The sequence below is a fragment of the Raphanus sativus genome, unplaced genomic scaffold, assembly GCF_000801105.2.
Source record: "Raphanus sativus cultivar WK10039 unplaced genomic scaffold, ASM80110v3 Scaffold1464, whole genome shotgun sequence".
NCBI classification, from domain to species: Eukaryota; Viridiplantae; Streptophyta; class Magnoliopsida; order Brassicales; family Brassicaceae; genus Raphanus; species Raphanus sativus.
The window spans coordinates 1-14,098 of NW_026616775.1; the positions used below are offsets into that span (position 1 = coordinate 1).

A 14,098-nucleotide genomic window follows, 5' to 3' on the forward strand; every position below is an offset into this window, starting at 1 on the left:
GGCAACGCTAAATTGAAAGAGAAAGAAGACGTGGGGGTAATCACGTGGCAGTCAGAGTTTGGGTGGGTCATCTATTTGGGTAAAAGACTGATTCAAGGTTTGTCATATGTATTGCATAAAAACTAAAGAAACAGCGTACATGGTCAAACTTTGACCAGAACTAGTCACACATACCCTACAGTTCACTTCTTCACCTACGCGCTTTTGGTACACGCGCGGTCAAACCAAGCAGCCCATTGCTAATGTAAGGAAATTGTATAAATCTAAAACAAGTAACAAGAAGAAAAACAGAGTTGAAGAAAAAATTTAGGCAATAATAAAATCAATCGAATGTTAAAGATTTTACTCAATACCAAAAAGTCCAAACATTTTTTTTGTTTGTCACGAAAAAGTCCAAACAAATAGAAGTTTGAATTGGTGAAAAATTACCATAAAGAGTGGAAAAGTTATCAATGGGCCACAAAACGGGTCCATAAAGCACTGAACAGCGCGGTGAATATATGATATGAAATCTAACTTTTTCTGAGGAGAGAAGAAGATAATCATATAAAATAGTAGTAACAGTATTTTACAAAAAAAATACTATTAATTTTTTCTTCTTTCCGTCGCCTTTCCTCTTTTTCAAAAATCTGATAACTTATATTGTTAGCGTTTGGAGTTTGGAACCTTTCGATCATCGGAAAAGCTCTTTTCGAAGTCGCCCAACTACTAGTAGTTGCAAATTTTTTATTTTTTTATAACCTTTTTTTGTCTCTTGAATTCCATCTAATCTGTGTAGTAGTATCTCTTTGTGGAATTCTCGAGATCTGATTGTTTCTCAAGCTTTTTGTAATTTGGGTCCAACCAGAAGTAGTAACAATGGTGGGTTCATGGTAAATATTGACGCAGCCAATTTTGGAAAAAAGAGTTGTCTTTCTTCTCTGTGACTCTGTCCTTTTGGTTTTTGGGGGTTGAATTCGAGACAGTTGGTGGCTCCAATCTGATGATGGAAGTGGGTAGCTCGAATTCGTCGGGTCAGCTTTCCGGGCGGGTCGTTGATACAAGAGGCAAACACAGGATCCATGCCCAACTCAATATGCTCCAACAAGAAGCTCGCTTCTTAGAGGTATATCATGTATACTCACATCTCCTCTCTTAAATTAAAAAAAAAAATAGCCTTTTTGCCTGATTATCTGATATTTATCGTGTTGGATCAATCTTTTCGTGCTCTTTCCAGTGGTAGTTTAATTGAAAGTTTGAAACTTCTTTAGTTTTTTTTTTTTTGGAAAGCAATATGAATAGTGTTGATCTGATTAAGGGTTGGGATTCTAGGAGTGCCTTCTTCACTCTTTGTGCTTTAGAAATGAGCGATCTCACTGTAGTAAATGTAGTTCAGAGCAGTCTCCGAGTCCGAGAGAGCATCAGCTTGTAGGCTTGGTAATATCTTGATCATCTCGTGTCCTTGTAGCTGTTTGGATTCATTGTGAATTCGTATACTTGTCTGTGACTCTCTCTCTTAAAATGTTTACAAGGTGTATAATACTTGTTCCATATTTATTATATTCAGGAAGAGCTAGATCTCCTTGAAAAGATGGATAATGCCTCAGCTTCTTGCAAAGAGTAAGAACGAACTTCTGCATTGTCCAATATCCGGTTAAAGAACAATCTGGTTCCATAACTTTTGACTCATTTTTGTCGAATGGATGTGCAGGTTCTTGGACAGTGTTGACAGCAAACCTGATCCTCTTCTTCCCCAGTAATTTTTGCCTCTCTCCTTCATTTTGTCTCATTTCTGTAGACTACGAGATGATTTGTTCTGATTTGAAAGGGTCTTTCTTGTTCTACTTGCAGAACAACAGGGCCAGTGAATACAACATGGGATCAATGGTTCGAACGCCCTAAAGAAGTAAAAAGATGTGGCTGCTTCATTCTTTAATCTTCATTTCCTCCTACTCCTTCCTACGTTCTATTTTTTTTTTCTACAAGAGTTTGCGTTTTTTGTTTTTACATTCCCCGGCAGTTAAATTGATGTAATTGGCAAAATGAGAAATATTCACTTGTGCAGATAAAATCTATTGATATCGATCAATGCGTGTCTTGAATTTACAAAAAAAAAACGAACCACAGTGACAAAGTCCGAAACAAAGCAAGATTGTTATCATTTCTAAGAGTACTCTCTCTGATACGGTTCTAAGTGTTCCCTTGTTTAACTTGTTGCTTTACCTGTAACTTTCTGAGCTATTCAACCCAACAACTTGTTTGAATATGCCAATTATGGTTCTTGATGCAAAAAGATAATTCAACAACTTGTTTGAATATATGCCAATTATGGTTCTTGATGCAAAAAGGTAAACGAAAACAACATTGTAGTATTCAAGATTACAATCTTTCGTGAAAAGCGGAGAAAAACGACTTCAGCATATTAGCTTTTGCCAGAACTACAAAATCATAGGCCTTAACATTTTGCCTTCTCTAGTTAAAAAGAATCAAAACTTTTCACTATCATCTCAGAGTTTTTTTCAGGCTTTGCCTTGTATCTCCTAATCTCCATCTTCTTGCTCGACCTAGTGTTTTTAAAACCGAACGACACAGGTATTGGACCAGGTTCAACCATAAATTGGTCATGTAGCCGAATTGGGTTTAATAACTGGTTTGATCATAAACCAATCAAATAGTCGGATATCAAAATTATTGAACTTAATAAAACTATTAAAATGATCAAAATCTAAAACCAACCATATAAACAAAAGTTAATTTATCTTTATAATATCTTATATTTGATATTTATATTTTAGTTATATATATTATATTTACTAACTTTGCTTTTAAATTTCTATATCTAAAAAGTATTGAATCAGATTATTGAATTATGTTTGATCTAAACGAACCATATTGAACCACAATTCAAATAAATATCTGGTTCAGCTTTCGGTCTGGATTTAAAACTCATTTATAAGACACAAAAATGGTAAAACATTCTTTTCTTGAAACCCAAAACTATAAATTTTTGATGTTTATAACATCAAATAAGAAATTTTGTTTTGTTTTTGTTTTTGTTTCCTTAGAACAGCTCCAATGGAGCATCTTCCCATTTTCTTAACACTAAAATCTAAGTAGAAAGTAATAAAAAATTCGTTGGATCCCACGATTTTTCAAAAATTTGCCTCTTCAATCCCTTCGTTAAAAATCAACTTGCTGAGAGGTTTGTCACTGTTCGCGGATCCCGCTGTTAGGTGGCAGTCCGCCATTGGATATCTTATTTTTTTCTTTTTTTTAGTAGAAAAAGAAAAATAATAATAAAAAGTTATAAAAAAATTTTTTTAAGGATTCCTAAATGAGTCTCAGCATTGAAGCTGCTCTTACACCTTTGATTCTGAACTTTTCATCTGTAATTATATGGGATCTCTTCGAAAAGAAACAAAAAGCGAAGAAGAACACAAGAAAAAACACTCAACATTAGTATATTCCGATTTTAACCCTGACTAACTCCGCTTATATCAAACTCAACACTCTTCTTCACTTCGATATATCCGCCTGCCTCCTTCTTCTCCAACAACAGTCTCCCTCGATTTCTCCAATCTCACGGAGCTCTCTCTGCAATGTCGCACTCCATCCAACTCTCAACTCCTTCACGCACTCTCCACCTCCCTCACTCCCCTCTCCACCGCCCCCTCTCTTCCTTCTCCTTCCGCCAATTCCCTCTTCCCTCCACCCTCAAGTACACCTCACTCCGAGCTTCCTCCTCTCCCGACTCCTCCTCCACCTCCACCTCCTCCCTTCTCCACTCTCCCAACGGCTCTCCCGCAGAGGAGAAACCCTCCTCCTCCTCTGCCATCGACGTCGACACAGTCACCGAATCCGAGCTCAAGGAGAACGGGTTCAGAAGCACGAGGAGAACCAAGCTGATCTGCACCATCGGACCCGCCACGTGCGGGTTCGACCAGCTCTCGGCTCTCGCCGAGGGAGGCATGAACGTCGCCAGGCTCAACATGTGCCACGGCACTCGCGACTGGCACCGTGACGTCATCCGCAGCGTCAGGAGGCTCAACGAGGAGAAAGGGTTCGCCGTCGCGATCATGATGGACACCGAAGGCAGCGAGATTCACATGGGAGATCTCGGCGGCGATGATGCCTCGGCTAAGGCGGAGGATGGTGAGGTTTGGACGTTTACCGTTAGAGCTTTTGATGCTTCTCGTCCTCAACGTACCATTAGTGTCAGTTATGATGGTTTCGCTGAAGGTATGTTGTTTTTTTGTTTTTTTTTTTTTTGTTGTGTAATGAAGCATCAAGTGGATATGAATTATTGTTTTTTTTTTGGTGTGATGTGTAGATGTGAGAGTTGGTGATGAGCTTCTTGTTGATGGTGGGATGGTTAGATTTGATGTGATTGAGAAGATTGGTCCTGATGTCAAGTGTCTGTGTACTGACCCTGGTTTGTTGCTTCCTCGAGCTAACTTGACTTTCTGGAGAGATGGGAGTCTTGTACGTGAGCGTAACGCTATGCTCCCTACCATTTCCTCCAAGGTCTCAACTTTATCTATCTTCCCCTTTTGAGTTTTTTTTTATTCACCTTATTTGGTAAAATTATTAGGACCTAGATGTATCTTTTTTTTTTGTTTTGTCCTGTTTATTACTTTAAGAAAGAAAACATATGCACAAGCTATTCTATGCTATACATGCATGTTAGGAAACTACAAAGAAATAGTTTTGTCCTCTTTATCATTATCATTCTAATATTGCTTTTACCTATATGTGATGTTATTTTGTACAATAGTTTATTGATGTTATGATTCTTGTATTAAATATTTTTCAGGACTGGTTAGATATTGACTTTGGGATTGCTGAAGGTGTAGACTTCATTGCTGTATCCTTTGTCAAGTCTGCTGAAGTAATTAATCATCTTAAAAGTTATCTTGCTGCTCATTCCGGTGGAGAGTAAGTACATTACATATGCTCATTCATTATTACCAACGCATCATCTTACTACATTTAATAGTTGGGCACTATTTTGATATATACAGGGACATAGGAGTGATTGCAAAGATCGAGAGTATCGATTCCCTGACAAACTTGGAAGAGATTATTCTGGCATCAGACGGAGCCATGGTCGCAAGAGGTGACCTGGGAGCTCAGATACCTCTCGAGCAAGTTCCAGCAGCTCAACAGAGAATCGTCAAAGTCTGCAGAGAGCTTAACAAACCCGTCATCGTCGCCTCGCAGCTACTCGAGTCAATGATCGAGTACCCAACTCCAACCAGAGCAGAAGTAGCCGACGTTTCCGAAGCAGTCAGGCAGAGATCAGACGCGTTGATGCTCTCCGGAGAATCAGCTATGGGTCAGTTCCCGGACAAGGCTCTCACGGTTCTCAGGAGTGTCAGTCTAAGGATCGAAAGATGGTGGAGGGAAGAGAAACGCTACGAGGGTACACCACTTCAAGCCATAGGCTCTGCTTCTTCAGACAGAATCTCTGAAGAGATCTGCAACTCCGCTTCTAAAATGGGTAAAACTTTTCATCTTCTTTGCACCTTTTCAAAGCCAAAGAGATTATCTCACTTTACAATCCAAAACTTGGCAGCTAACAATCTTGGAGTGGACGCGGTCTTCGTCTACACAAAGAACGGGCACATGGCGTCTCTAGTGTCACGGTGTCGCCCTGACTGCCCGATCTTTGCTTTCACTAACACAACGTCGGTGAGAAGACGGTTAAACCTGCAATGGGGACTGATCCCGTTCCGTCTAAGCTTCTCAGAGGACATGGAAAGCAACTTGAACAAAACATTCTCTTTACTGAAATCGAGAGGTATGATCAAGTCTGGTGACCTCGTGATCGCTGTCTCTGACATGCTGCAATCCATCCAGGTCATGAACGTTCCCTAGATTTCACTCTCTTTCTTACACACTCCCCAACGACTGTTTAGTTTCCTACTTTTGTCATGGTTTGGTTTGATTTATCGTTTGACAGTTTGTAAGCTTTGTGTATTGGTGTACTATGTTCATCTTTTTATTTTTATTTTTCTGGTTTTAATAATATCAGTAATCTATTATAATATTCCATTTAATTGTTCTTTAAGATGATGATAAAAACATCGGATATAACTTGAAAACTACAAAAGAAAAGAGAAAGATTTTGGCTTTCACCGATTAGGGGTTTAAGTAATTGGACCTGATGTGTGTAAATGGGCCGTATGTACTCCTTCTGTGTAATGCCCATTTGGGCTTCTCTTATAAAAAGAGAAAGTTGACAAAAAAAAAAAGGGTTTCAGACTTTCAGCTCCCGCCCGACTTGAGAAGATCGAGAGAAAGAGAAGAGTGAGTGATTGATTCGAGAAAGATGAGTATGAGGAAGAAGATACAGAAGAAATTTCGAATCAGAGGTTACTACCTCAAGATGGACGCTCTCAACAGCATTCTCAGCTTCGCCGACCAATTCCCAGGCGACGAAGAAGGAGAAGCCATCGATCTTCTTCTCGACCACCTCCAGATGGAAAATCGTATGCCCCTCAGATCCGTACCTTTTTTCTACTGATTCGATTCTCATATACTAATTTGGATTTTGACTTATTTTTTTTATTTTTTTTTGGCAGTTACTTCTCGCGCAGTCGATGCGAAATCAGTTGAGGGAGTGATTAATCTCTTGTTAGGAGCCGCGGAGGAACCTACCTCCAATGCTTCTTCGTTGTCTGTCATCGACGCCTTTCTCGTCCCAAAGTATCGATACGATTCTGTTACGAGGCAGTTCATCGAGCATACCACTTGTCTTCCTGTTCACGGTGAGGCTTTCTCGAAAACAGAACTATACAGGGAACGATTCATGTTGCTGTTGCAGAGAGTTTCTCGTTCAGAGTTTTTTTCTAGGCCAGTTTTTGATCCCGACAAGTCTCAGTTTGACAACTGCGAGGTTGGTCTTTTCCTGTTTTTAAAAACGAAAATAATAATAAAAATAATGTGTTTGGTGTTCTTGTGTTTAAATTTCATTTTTTTTTTGAACAGATATCTCCAATCCAGTCTCTAGTTTTTCAAATGGGAAAGAGATGGGTGATGGGTGTGATATCACAGTTGGAAGATGGACATTTCTACTTGGAAGACCTTTCTGCTTCTGTTGAGATTGATTTGACCAAAGCAAAGATAACCCCTGGGTTTTTCACTGAGAATACTATAATTTTGGCAGAAGGTGAAATGATGCATGATGGTATCTTTCAGGTTATTGCGTGCGGATTTCCTCCTTTAGAGGGCAGCAGGGATAAAACACGAATAAAGACACATACTGGGTTTGGTAATGACATGCTAACTACGGTTAGACTTGGAGACACCAAAAAAATACAACAACCAGTGAATGAAACATTTGTCATATTGTCTGACATATGGCTGGATGACGAAGATGTTCTCAGGAAGCTGGACAAGGTTCTTGATGATTTTGAAAGTGTGGAGGAGATTGTGCCTTCCTTGTTTGTTTTCATGGGAAACTTTTTTTCTACCTCATCCAACTTATCCTTCGCTTCTTCTTCAAGCCTTAGGAAGCAGTTTGGTAAATTCGGGAGACTGATTGGGAACCATCCACGGCTAAAAGAAAGTAGTCGTTTTTTATTCATTCCAGGTCCTCATGATGCAGGTCCCTCTACAGCCTTGCCAAGATGCGGTTTACCAAACTATTTAACCCAAGAGCTTCGACATGTTATTCCCAATGCGATATTTCCAAGCAATCCGTGCAGAGTAAAGTTGTGCAACCAGGAGATTGTCTTCTTCCGGAAAGACCTTCTGTACCAGATGCGCCGTTCATGCTTAATAACCCCTTCTTCTGCTGATGACCCATTTCTGCACCTTGCCCACACAATAACTCACCAGAGCCACTTATGTCCTCTACCTCTCATGGTGCAACCTATCATTTGGAACTATGATCACTCTCTTCGACTATACCCATCTCCGGATACGATAGTATTAGGTGACTTGAGCAAGCAAAAGGTTGTCGAAGTTGGGGGAACAACGTGTTTCAATCCAGGCTCCTTTTCAATTGATAGCACCTTCGTAGCTTATCGACCTTCCACTCAAGAAGTCAAACTCTCTAAGCTTTAAAAGATGATGATCAAGGAAGACTGAAACCAAAAACATACTTCCTTGTACCCTCTTATATGCCACTGTTGTATTATTTTAACCAAATTGGTCATAATTTATTGATAGATTAATTTTAAGGGGGAAAAAAAATAACTCGAAAACTGCATATTTCCTTTTTTCATTTCTTATAATCTCATTCTTAAAAAAAAAATAAAATACTCCCACAAATCAATAGATAATCCGAAATTTTATTGAAACCCCAACGTAAAAGGGAAAAATATTCATAGTCATTACACACATAGGACTAGGTTATACTAGGAAAGTGCCCTAGCTACTAGTAGTATAAATACAGCATTGTTATCTGCTCTTCATTCATCACAAAACAAAAGAAAAAGCAGCTTATCCCAGAGTAGGAGGCAAGAAATCAACAACAAGCATGAGAGGTTTCAATAGACCACGAAAAAGTCAAGGGAGAGACTTGTTTTATCAAACTCCGAGTCCGACTAATTTTTCGGAAGAAGAGATACAACGAAACATCGAGTTCTTGAAGAAACTGCAAGAGGCAGATGATAAAACACTCTACCCTGGATACGAACGTATGATGCAGCGTTATCTATCTGGCTCTATAACCTACGTCCAACTCAGACGCGGACTGTTTGTCCTTCTCTGTAGAGACAGAGGTCTGGCCAAAGAGCTTCGTCAGCTTTTGTCGTATTTTGCTTCTCCTGTAAGAAACCACTACAAGAAAGAGGACCCGAAATATGAATTGGAACGCTCGGTTGCGTTCTTGCGCAAAGTCGAAGCGTTGGGAGAGAGTGTGTACAAGGCTTTTATGGATGCGTTAGGGTTTAGTGGTGACAAGGAGGTAATGATTGAACAGCTACGCGAGATTTTACGCGGTCACGAGTCTCTTAAAGAGGAGCTTGAAACGTTCTTGATCGATAACCGTTTACTCAACCGCAAACGCGACTGCGTGAACGACAGGCCGTCGTATTGGTTTAGACCTGAAGTTGAAAAGGGATCTTCCTCTGGTCCGGTTTTAAAATGGAAATACAACTCTGGAGGTTCGTATCGTCCTGAGGACTCAATGGAGAAGAGGAGTGAGGCTTGTCGCGACGAGAAAATGAACAGGTTCGAGGACATGTTATTGCATGACCTAGATTCGTTTATTGAGTTTGGGAAGGTATCGAAGGATGACTTGAGAAACAAGAGACATCGTGAGATGCCGCGGGTAGGATTGAGTGGACTCTTAGAATGGTTATGCAACGGTAAGAAGGTTCCACCAGGATTTTAAGACAGATCGGAAAGGTGTAGCGAAAGCTATTAGGCCTTCGTATACTGAAAGGGAGACGAGAAATGTCAAAGTAAATAGGGTTGCAGGAGTCTATCGTGAGAATAGGAAATAATGTGAAGTAGTGAAGATGGTTTTTATTTTATTAAATTACAAAAATTGTAGCTATATTATCTATATGAATATCATTTATGGTTTACAAAAAATATAATTTATAAAATTCTTGCAATTAAATCATTTTTTTACAACAAATGCTAAACTAAGTAACTAGACAGCCGATTCAGAAAGCCAAACAAAAAATATTGAATCGACATATAACATAATTAAATTAGAATTATTTTCATTTTATACAAGTTTATCCGTCATTGTATTATGTACCCTTGGAATATTTCTAATTTTGAAGTGAGGGAATAAAATCTTACGTTTTTTCTTAACTATAAACATCTAAAAATAAATAAAAACATCACAAATACATACTCACTAGATAGTAATTTGCACTTTGTGCAGAATTAGATTATTAGTTTCATTATTTCTCGGACAAGAGAACATTATATCAGTTCAATCTGGATATTGGTTCGGGTTCGAGTTGAATTTTCAGTTTTTAAAAATGTACTCTATGTATCCACATAATCCATATAAAACATGGTCAAGTGTGTCTAAAAACTATTTCATAAGAAAGAATGAGTTATCCACGTCACACGTTTATTGACCACATACATATATACTGAATGTTTTATTCCACATGACCGAAGTAGTATAAGATTTCAACTCCATACACAACTCTTAAATATTAACTATTACCTCAAATCATAAATACTAAACCCTAAACTCCAATCACTAAACCCAAACCCAATGTAACTATAACTAAGGTAGAAAAAGTTTAGAGTTAGTGGTTTTTTTGTTGGCTCACAACTTGTACCAACAGAGGTCAGTTGCCGTTGATGTCGTTGCAATCAAAGGTGGTCACTGTATTATTGTTCTTAGTGTTCAAATGATAGTGTCTGAGTGGTGCTGTACATATTCAGTAGTGTCCGCCTGTACACATGTAAAAAAACTTGGTATGTAGACATGTTTGAGTGTTGATATGTAGATATTATATTAGAGCTTGTATGTGCATGTGTACACATGTAGAAAACGTGGTGTGGAGGCATGTTTGAGTGTTGATATGTACCATGATTTTCAGCAAGTAACATCATGGTTGTGTGAAAAGCTTGTGTCATATGAGATCAAGAAGTGAAATTCATTGTAAGAAGAAGTATATGCGCAAATAGATATGAAACAATATAATAGTATCCACGTGTACACGCACATAACAATATCCACATGTACAACTGTCGCATAATATAGTCCTGGAAAACCTGTAACGATATCCACATATACCTACACGTTAAACATGCAGACCTTCCAAATTAGAGCAATATCAATGTACACCATTCACTTTCTTACACTTACAAATATTATAATCTGATTAGATTCATTCTTGTTATGATCTCGCTTCAAAATCTTATTTTAAAACCTTTCAAAACAAAAACACCTTTTAATCCTTTGGTAGATTACTCGAATCTTGTATAGCTAGCGTCAAATCAAAATTTCATTTGACTAATACTTTGTATAAGAGTCCACATTACAACAACATCATGTATGATTAACACTTTATTTCATCAAGCACATTGTATAGAAGTCTTGGTTGAATGTATACAATAATATTTGGGACATATACAATGGTTACTAAATTTCCACATGGACATCAAACCATGTTTTCATCAAGCACATTGTATTAAATTTACACATATTTTTGGTGGTTTACATGTACACCCGTTTAACACATGCCCACATGTACACCGTTGTAAGGATATCCACATGTATATGTGCATATAAAACTTTCGAGATAGAGCAATACCGACCTAAACCATTACACATTCTCAGACTTACACACATTTAATTTTTTACTAACTTCGTTGCAGGAGTGCTTGATACAAAGTAGTGTAAACGAGTAATGTTTCCACAATCGCAATATGCTTTTGTTTGTTTCTGGAAAAGGTATGTTAGTAAACCAAGAAGCCAAACACACTTTATTAAAAATTTGATTCAATATCGAAACTTTATGAGAAGTATAAACTCAAAATATGCGACAAACATCAATAATATCATTGATCATATAAAAGAGGACCTAATTTGATTCCAAGACCGAAACTTTACAATCACCAGACACCAAAATCTGCAAGCTTAAGTACTTTGCCATCAACGCCAGCGAGAATTTGAATCACCCATCTCATAATCTCTCCTCCAAAGAGAAAGAGAATCTATCCCCTATTGATCATTTCTTCTTCTTCTTCTTCATCTTCTTCCATCTCTTGGCATCTCGGATCATCACGCTTGCAGAAAAAAGAGACACGACAGTGGTAACAGAAGAAGTGTTACTGCGACTGCAAATGAAGAAGAGTGAGCAGAGACTGCAACTCGCCACAACTCGCCGTACCTGTAGTCGCAGATTCGTTTCGATCTCGAATTATATAAGCAATAATCCAAAGAGTTTATGGTCGAAGTTTAAGGTTTTTGGAATTTTCAGGACAAAAATAGATAAATTTTAAACCAAAAAAAACAAAGGTAAACCGAGCAAGTTGAAGATGACGAAGTGGGACTAGATGATAGAATGAATATGAACCATTCATGGTAAAAGTACAGCAATAAATCTACCGACCAAGAATGAAGACAGATATATGCTTCGTCCAATGTATCAGATTTAGTCTTGGTCGTCAGATGGGAAGAGAGATGTACGGTTGAGGTAGGTTCCTGCCTACACTCTGGTTTGGTTAGTCAGCTGAGTAATTAGTAATAAACTAATTTAGTTAAAAACGAGGCAACCTTTTAGAAGAAAGTGTTCTAGTAAAATTAACCGTTGCTTTTGTTTTCGGGAGACGGTGGCTCCGTTAGCACCGTCATCGCCGGCTCCTGCTCTCGGGAGGCGGTAGCTCCGTTAGTATCGTTCTCTTCGGTTTGGTTTTCTTTTCTTTAACTTCTGCAGTTCTGTAGTTTGTCCTTTCTTCCTTCCTTCTCTGTGTTGTCGGTTTTTCAAAGCTTCAAAGCTCTTCCGCTTCTTAATCTCTCACCTGAATCGACTAGTGAACGTCGGTGGTGTTGGGTTAATGACAGACGATTATTCAAGTGACTTCGCAGTTCGTGTTTGATGTGTGTTGAACCTGTCGGCATGGGATCCGGATGAGATCGCGATGGAATCGACTGATGCTCTCCGGTGAAAGATCCCATGCGGCGAAGGTAGCGCGGAGGCGAGCTGAGTTTGGGCGGCGCCGTTGATGTTCGATGTGCCACAGAATTAGGGTTCCCTGTCATAGGGATGTGGGTGTGGGCTTAGGGCCCAGTTGATTTGGGCTGAAGTCCTGGTTTGTCTTTTTGGTTTTTAGTTTGGGCTGGCCGGTTTGGACCTGTTTGTATCAAGATGTTATGTGGGTTTTGTCCCTTTTAATTTAAATCTTCAGAGGGAAAAAAAAAAATTAACCGTTGCTTTTCAAAACACATATATTTAGAGACGACCCATTTCAAAGTTCCAAGCAAGAATCAACCATGAACTCTGGTCTCTAGAACTAATGTTATTCAAAAACTTGTAACTTAGGTTCTCACTATACACGTTTTTACTATAAAAGTTTTTTTGGTGAAAGAAATATCATTGAAAAAGAAGAATATATTAGCTCTTAATGCCAATTCTTTATGTTATTGCATTACTTCATCTTTAGAGTCGAGCGCATTATTTAAACTTTTCAGCAAAGAATAAATTTTTGCTTGTGGTATAAAACTAACTAGATCATGACCCGCTCGACCGAGCGGATGTTAATTTTTTTTATCTTTGTTCGTAATAAATGTTATACATGATTGCTATGTGTATTAATTTTAAATTTTGAAAAATAAAAATGTGTTTAAATGTGTTTAAATAAACAATGTGTACTAATTAATGTGATTCCTTTGGCACACTACTACAATCTTTACACCATATAAAACAGAAAAAGAAACAGATTTATAAACCAATAGAATAGAAAAAAACTTATAAAAGCTGAAACAAATGCAAGTACAGATTCATCTTCGAGGATGCACTCAAATGTGTCGCCTCCAAAACCGGTGTTTTGTTTCCAACAATGAAGAACTTTAACTCGAATTTTCTAATTGTTTCTTAAAGGTTTCACACCATCTATCATAACTAAAGTGTTAGGTTTCAACATTGTGTTTATTTGGGAGTTTTTGTGAATGTCGTATGGTGAATAAAAAGTCGAGTATTTATGGACAAATTTTTGTGAGGTGAAAAAGAATATTTCACATTAAATTAAATCAACCATAATAAATAAAAATATCACAATTTGATCGACTCCTAGATTTTTGTTTGGATAAAATATACTTGGAGAAGAGGATTTTCCATAACTGATTATTTAAACAACTTGGAGAAGGATTTTTCTATAAAAGAATATTGACTGTATTTTTAAAGGAAAGGAATATTCGATAATCAATTACATTAACCATAGTAAATACTAAGAACATCGATTTTATTGTTTCCTAGATTTTAGGTTTGATAAAATAAACTTGGAGAAGAATATTTTCTATAACCTATTTTTAAAACTTGCGATATTATTAAATCTGATATTGTAGGCATGTTAAATCAACTTGGAGAAGTGGTTTTGCTATAAAATATTATTTAGTGTATATTTTAGAATTGAGAGATTCAATTTTTTAAAGGAACAATATGGACCAATCTTAAGATGAGTTATATATAAT

At 37.7% G+C, this 14,098-nt stretch overlaps 4 protein-coding genes across 4 annotated transcripts; all 4 read left to right on the plus strand.

Moving 5' to 3' along the window:
* The first annotated feature begins 932 nt into the window (after positions 1 to 932).
* On the plus strand, positions 933 to 2,068 carry LOC108809179 (guanine nucleotide-binding protein subunit gamma 2-like). The gene is made up of 4 exons (XM_018581314.2): positions 933 to 1,105; positions 1,547 to 1,599; positions 1,691 to 1,735; positions 1,831 to 2,068. The coding sequence occupies exons 1-4, from the start codon at positions 983 to 985 to the stop codon at positions 1,913 to 1,915; spliced, it is 306 nt and encodes a 101-aa protein (XP_018436816.1). The 5' UTR covers positions 933 to 982; the 3' UTR covers positions 1,916 to 2,068.
* A 1,383-nt stretch (positions 2,069 to 3,451) lies between these two features.
* LOC108813519 (plastidial pyruvate kinase 1, chloroplastic-like) lies at positions 3,452 to 6,028 on the plus strand. The gene is made up of 5 exons (XM_018586097.2): positions 3,452 to 4,218; positions 4,310 to 4,503; positions 4,793 to 4,914; positions 5,001 to 5,479; positions 5,555 to 6,028. Exons 1-5 carry the CDS (start codon positions 3,579 to 3,581, stop codon positions 5,854 to 5,856), a joined length of 1,737 nt encoding a protein of 578 aa, XP_018441599.1. The 5' UTR covers positions 3,452 to 3,578; the 3' UTR covers positions 5,857 to 6,028.
* Positions 6,029 to 6,226: 198 nt separating this feature from the next.
* LOC108810133 (DNA polymerase epsilon subunit B-like) lies at positions 6,227 to 8,159 on the plus strand. The gene is made up of 3 exons (XM_018582265.2): positions 6,227 to 6,470; positions 6,564 to 6,877; positions 6,970 to 8,159. The coding sequence occupies exons 1-3, from the start codon at positions 6,311 to 6,313 to the stop codon at positions 8,047 to 8,049; spliced, it is 1,554 nt and encodes a 517-aa protein (XP_018437767.2). The 5' UTR covers positions 6,227 to 6,310; the 3' UTR covers positions 8,050 to 8,159.
* Positions 8,160 to 8,464: 305 nt separating this feature from the next.
* Positions 8,465 to 9,322, plus strand: LOC108807742 (uncharacterized). The gene has a single exon (XM_018579989.1). The coding sequence runs from the start codon at positions 8,465 to 8,467 to the stop codon at positions 9,320 to 9,322; it is 858 nt and encodes a 285-aa protein (XP_018435491.1).
* The last annotated feature ends 4,776 nt before the right edge of the window (positions 9,323 to 14,098 follow it).

Coding starts and splice junctions, on each gene's coding strand:
- LOC108809179 (XM_018581314.2), top strand. CDS start 983: ATGATGGAAGTGGGTAGCTCGAATTCGTCGGGTCAGCTTTCCGGGCGG. Junction 1,600..1,690: donor GCCTCAGCTTCTTGCAAAGA/GTAAGAACGAAC, acceptor ATGGATGTGCAG/GTTCTTGGACAGTGTTGACA. Junction 1,736..1,830: donor CCTGATCCTCTTCTTCCCCA/GTAATTTTTGCC, acceptor TTCTACTTGCAG/AACAACAGGGCCAGTGAATA.
- LOC108813519 (XM_018586097.2), top strand. CDS start 3,579: ATGTCGCACTCCATCCAACTCTCAACTCCTTCACGCACTCTCCACCTC. Junction 4,915..5,000: donor GCTGCTCATTCCGGTGGAGA/GTAAGTACATTA, acceptor TGATATATACAG/GGACATAGGAGTGATTGCAA. Junction 5,480..5,554: donor CAACTCCGCTTCTAAAATGG/GTAAAACTTTTC, acceptor AAAACTTGGCAG/CTAACAATCTTGGAGTGGAC.
- LOC108810133 (XM_018582265.2), top strand. CDS start 6,311: ATGAGTATGAGGAAGAAGATACAGAAGAAATTTCGAATCAGAGGTTAC. Junction 6,471..6,563: donor CCACCTCCAGATGGAAAATC/GTATGCCCCTCA, acceptor TTTTTTTGGCAG/TTACTTCTCGCGCAGTCGAT. Junction 6,878..6,969: donor CTCAGTTTGACAACTGCGAG/GTTGGTCTTTTC, acceptor TTTTTTGAACAG/ATATCTCCAATCCAGTCTCT.
- LOC108807742 (XM_018579989.1), top strand. CDS start 8,465: ATGAGAGGTTTCAATAGACCACGAAAAAGTCAAGGGAGAGACTTGTTT.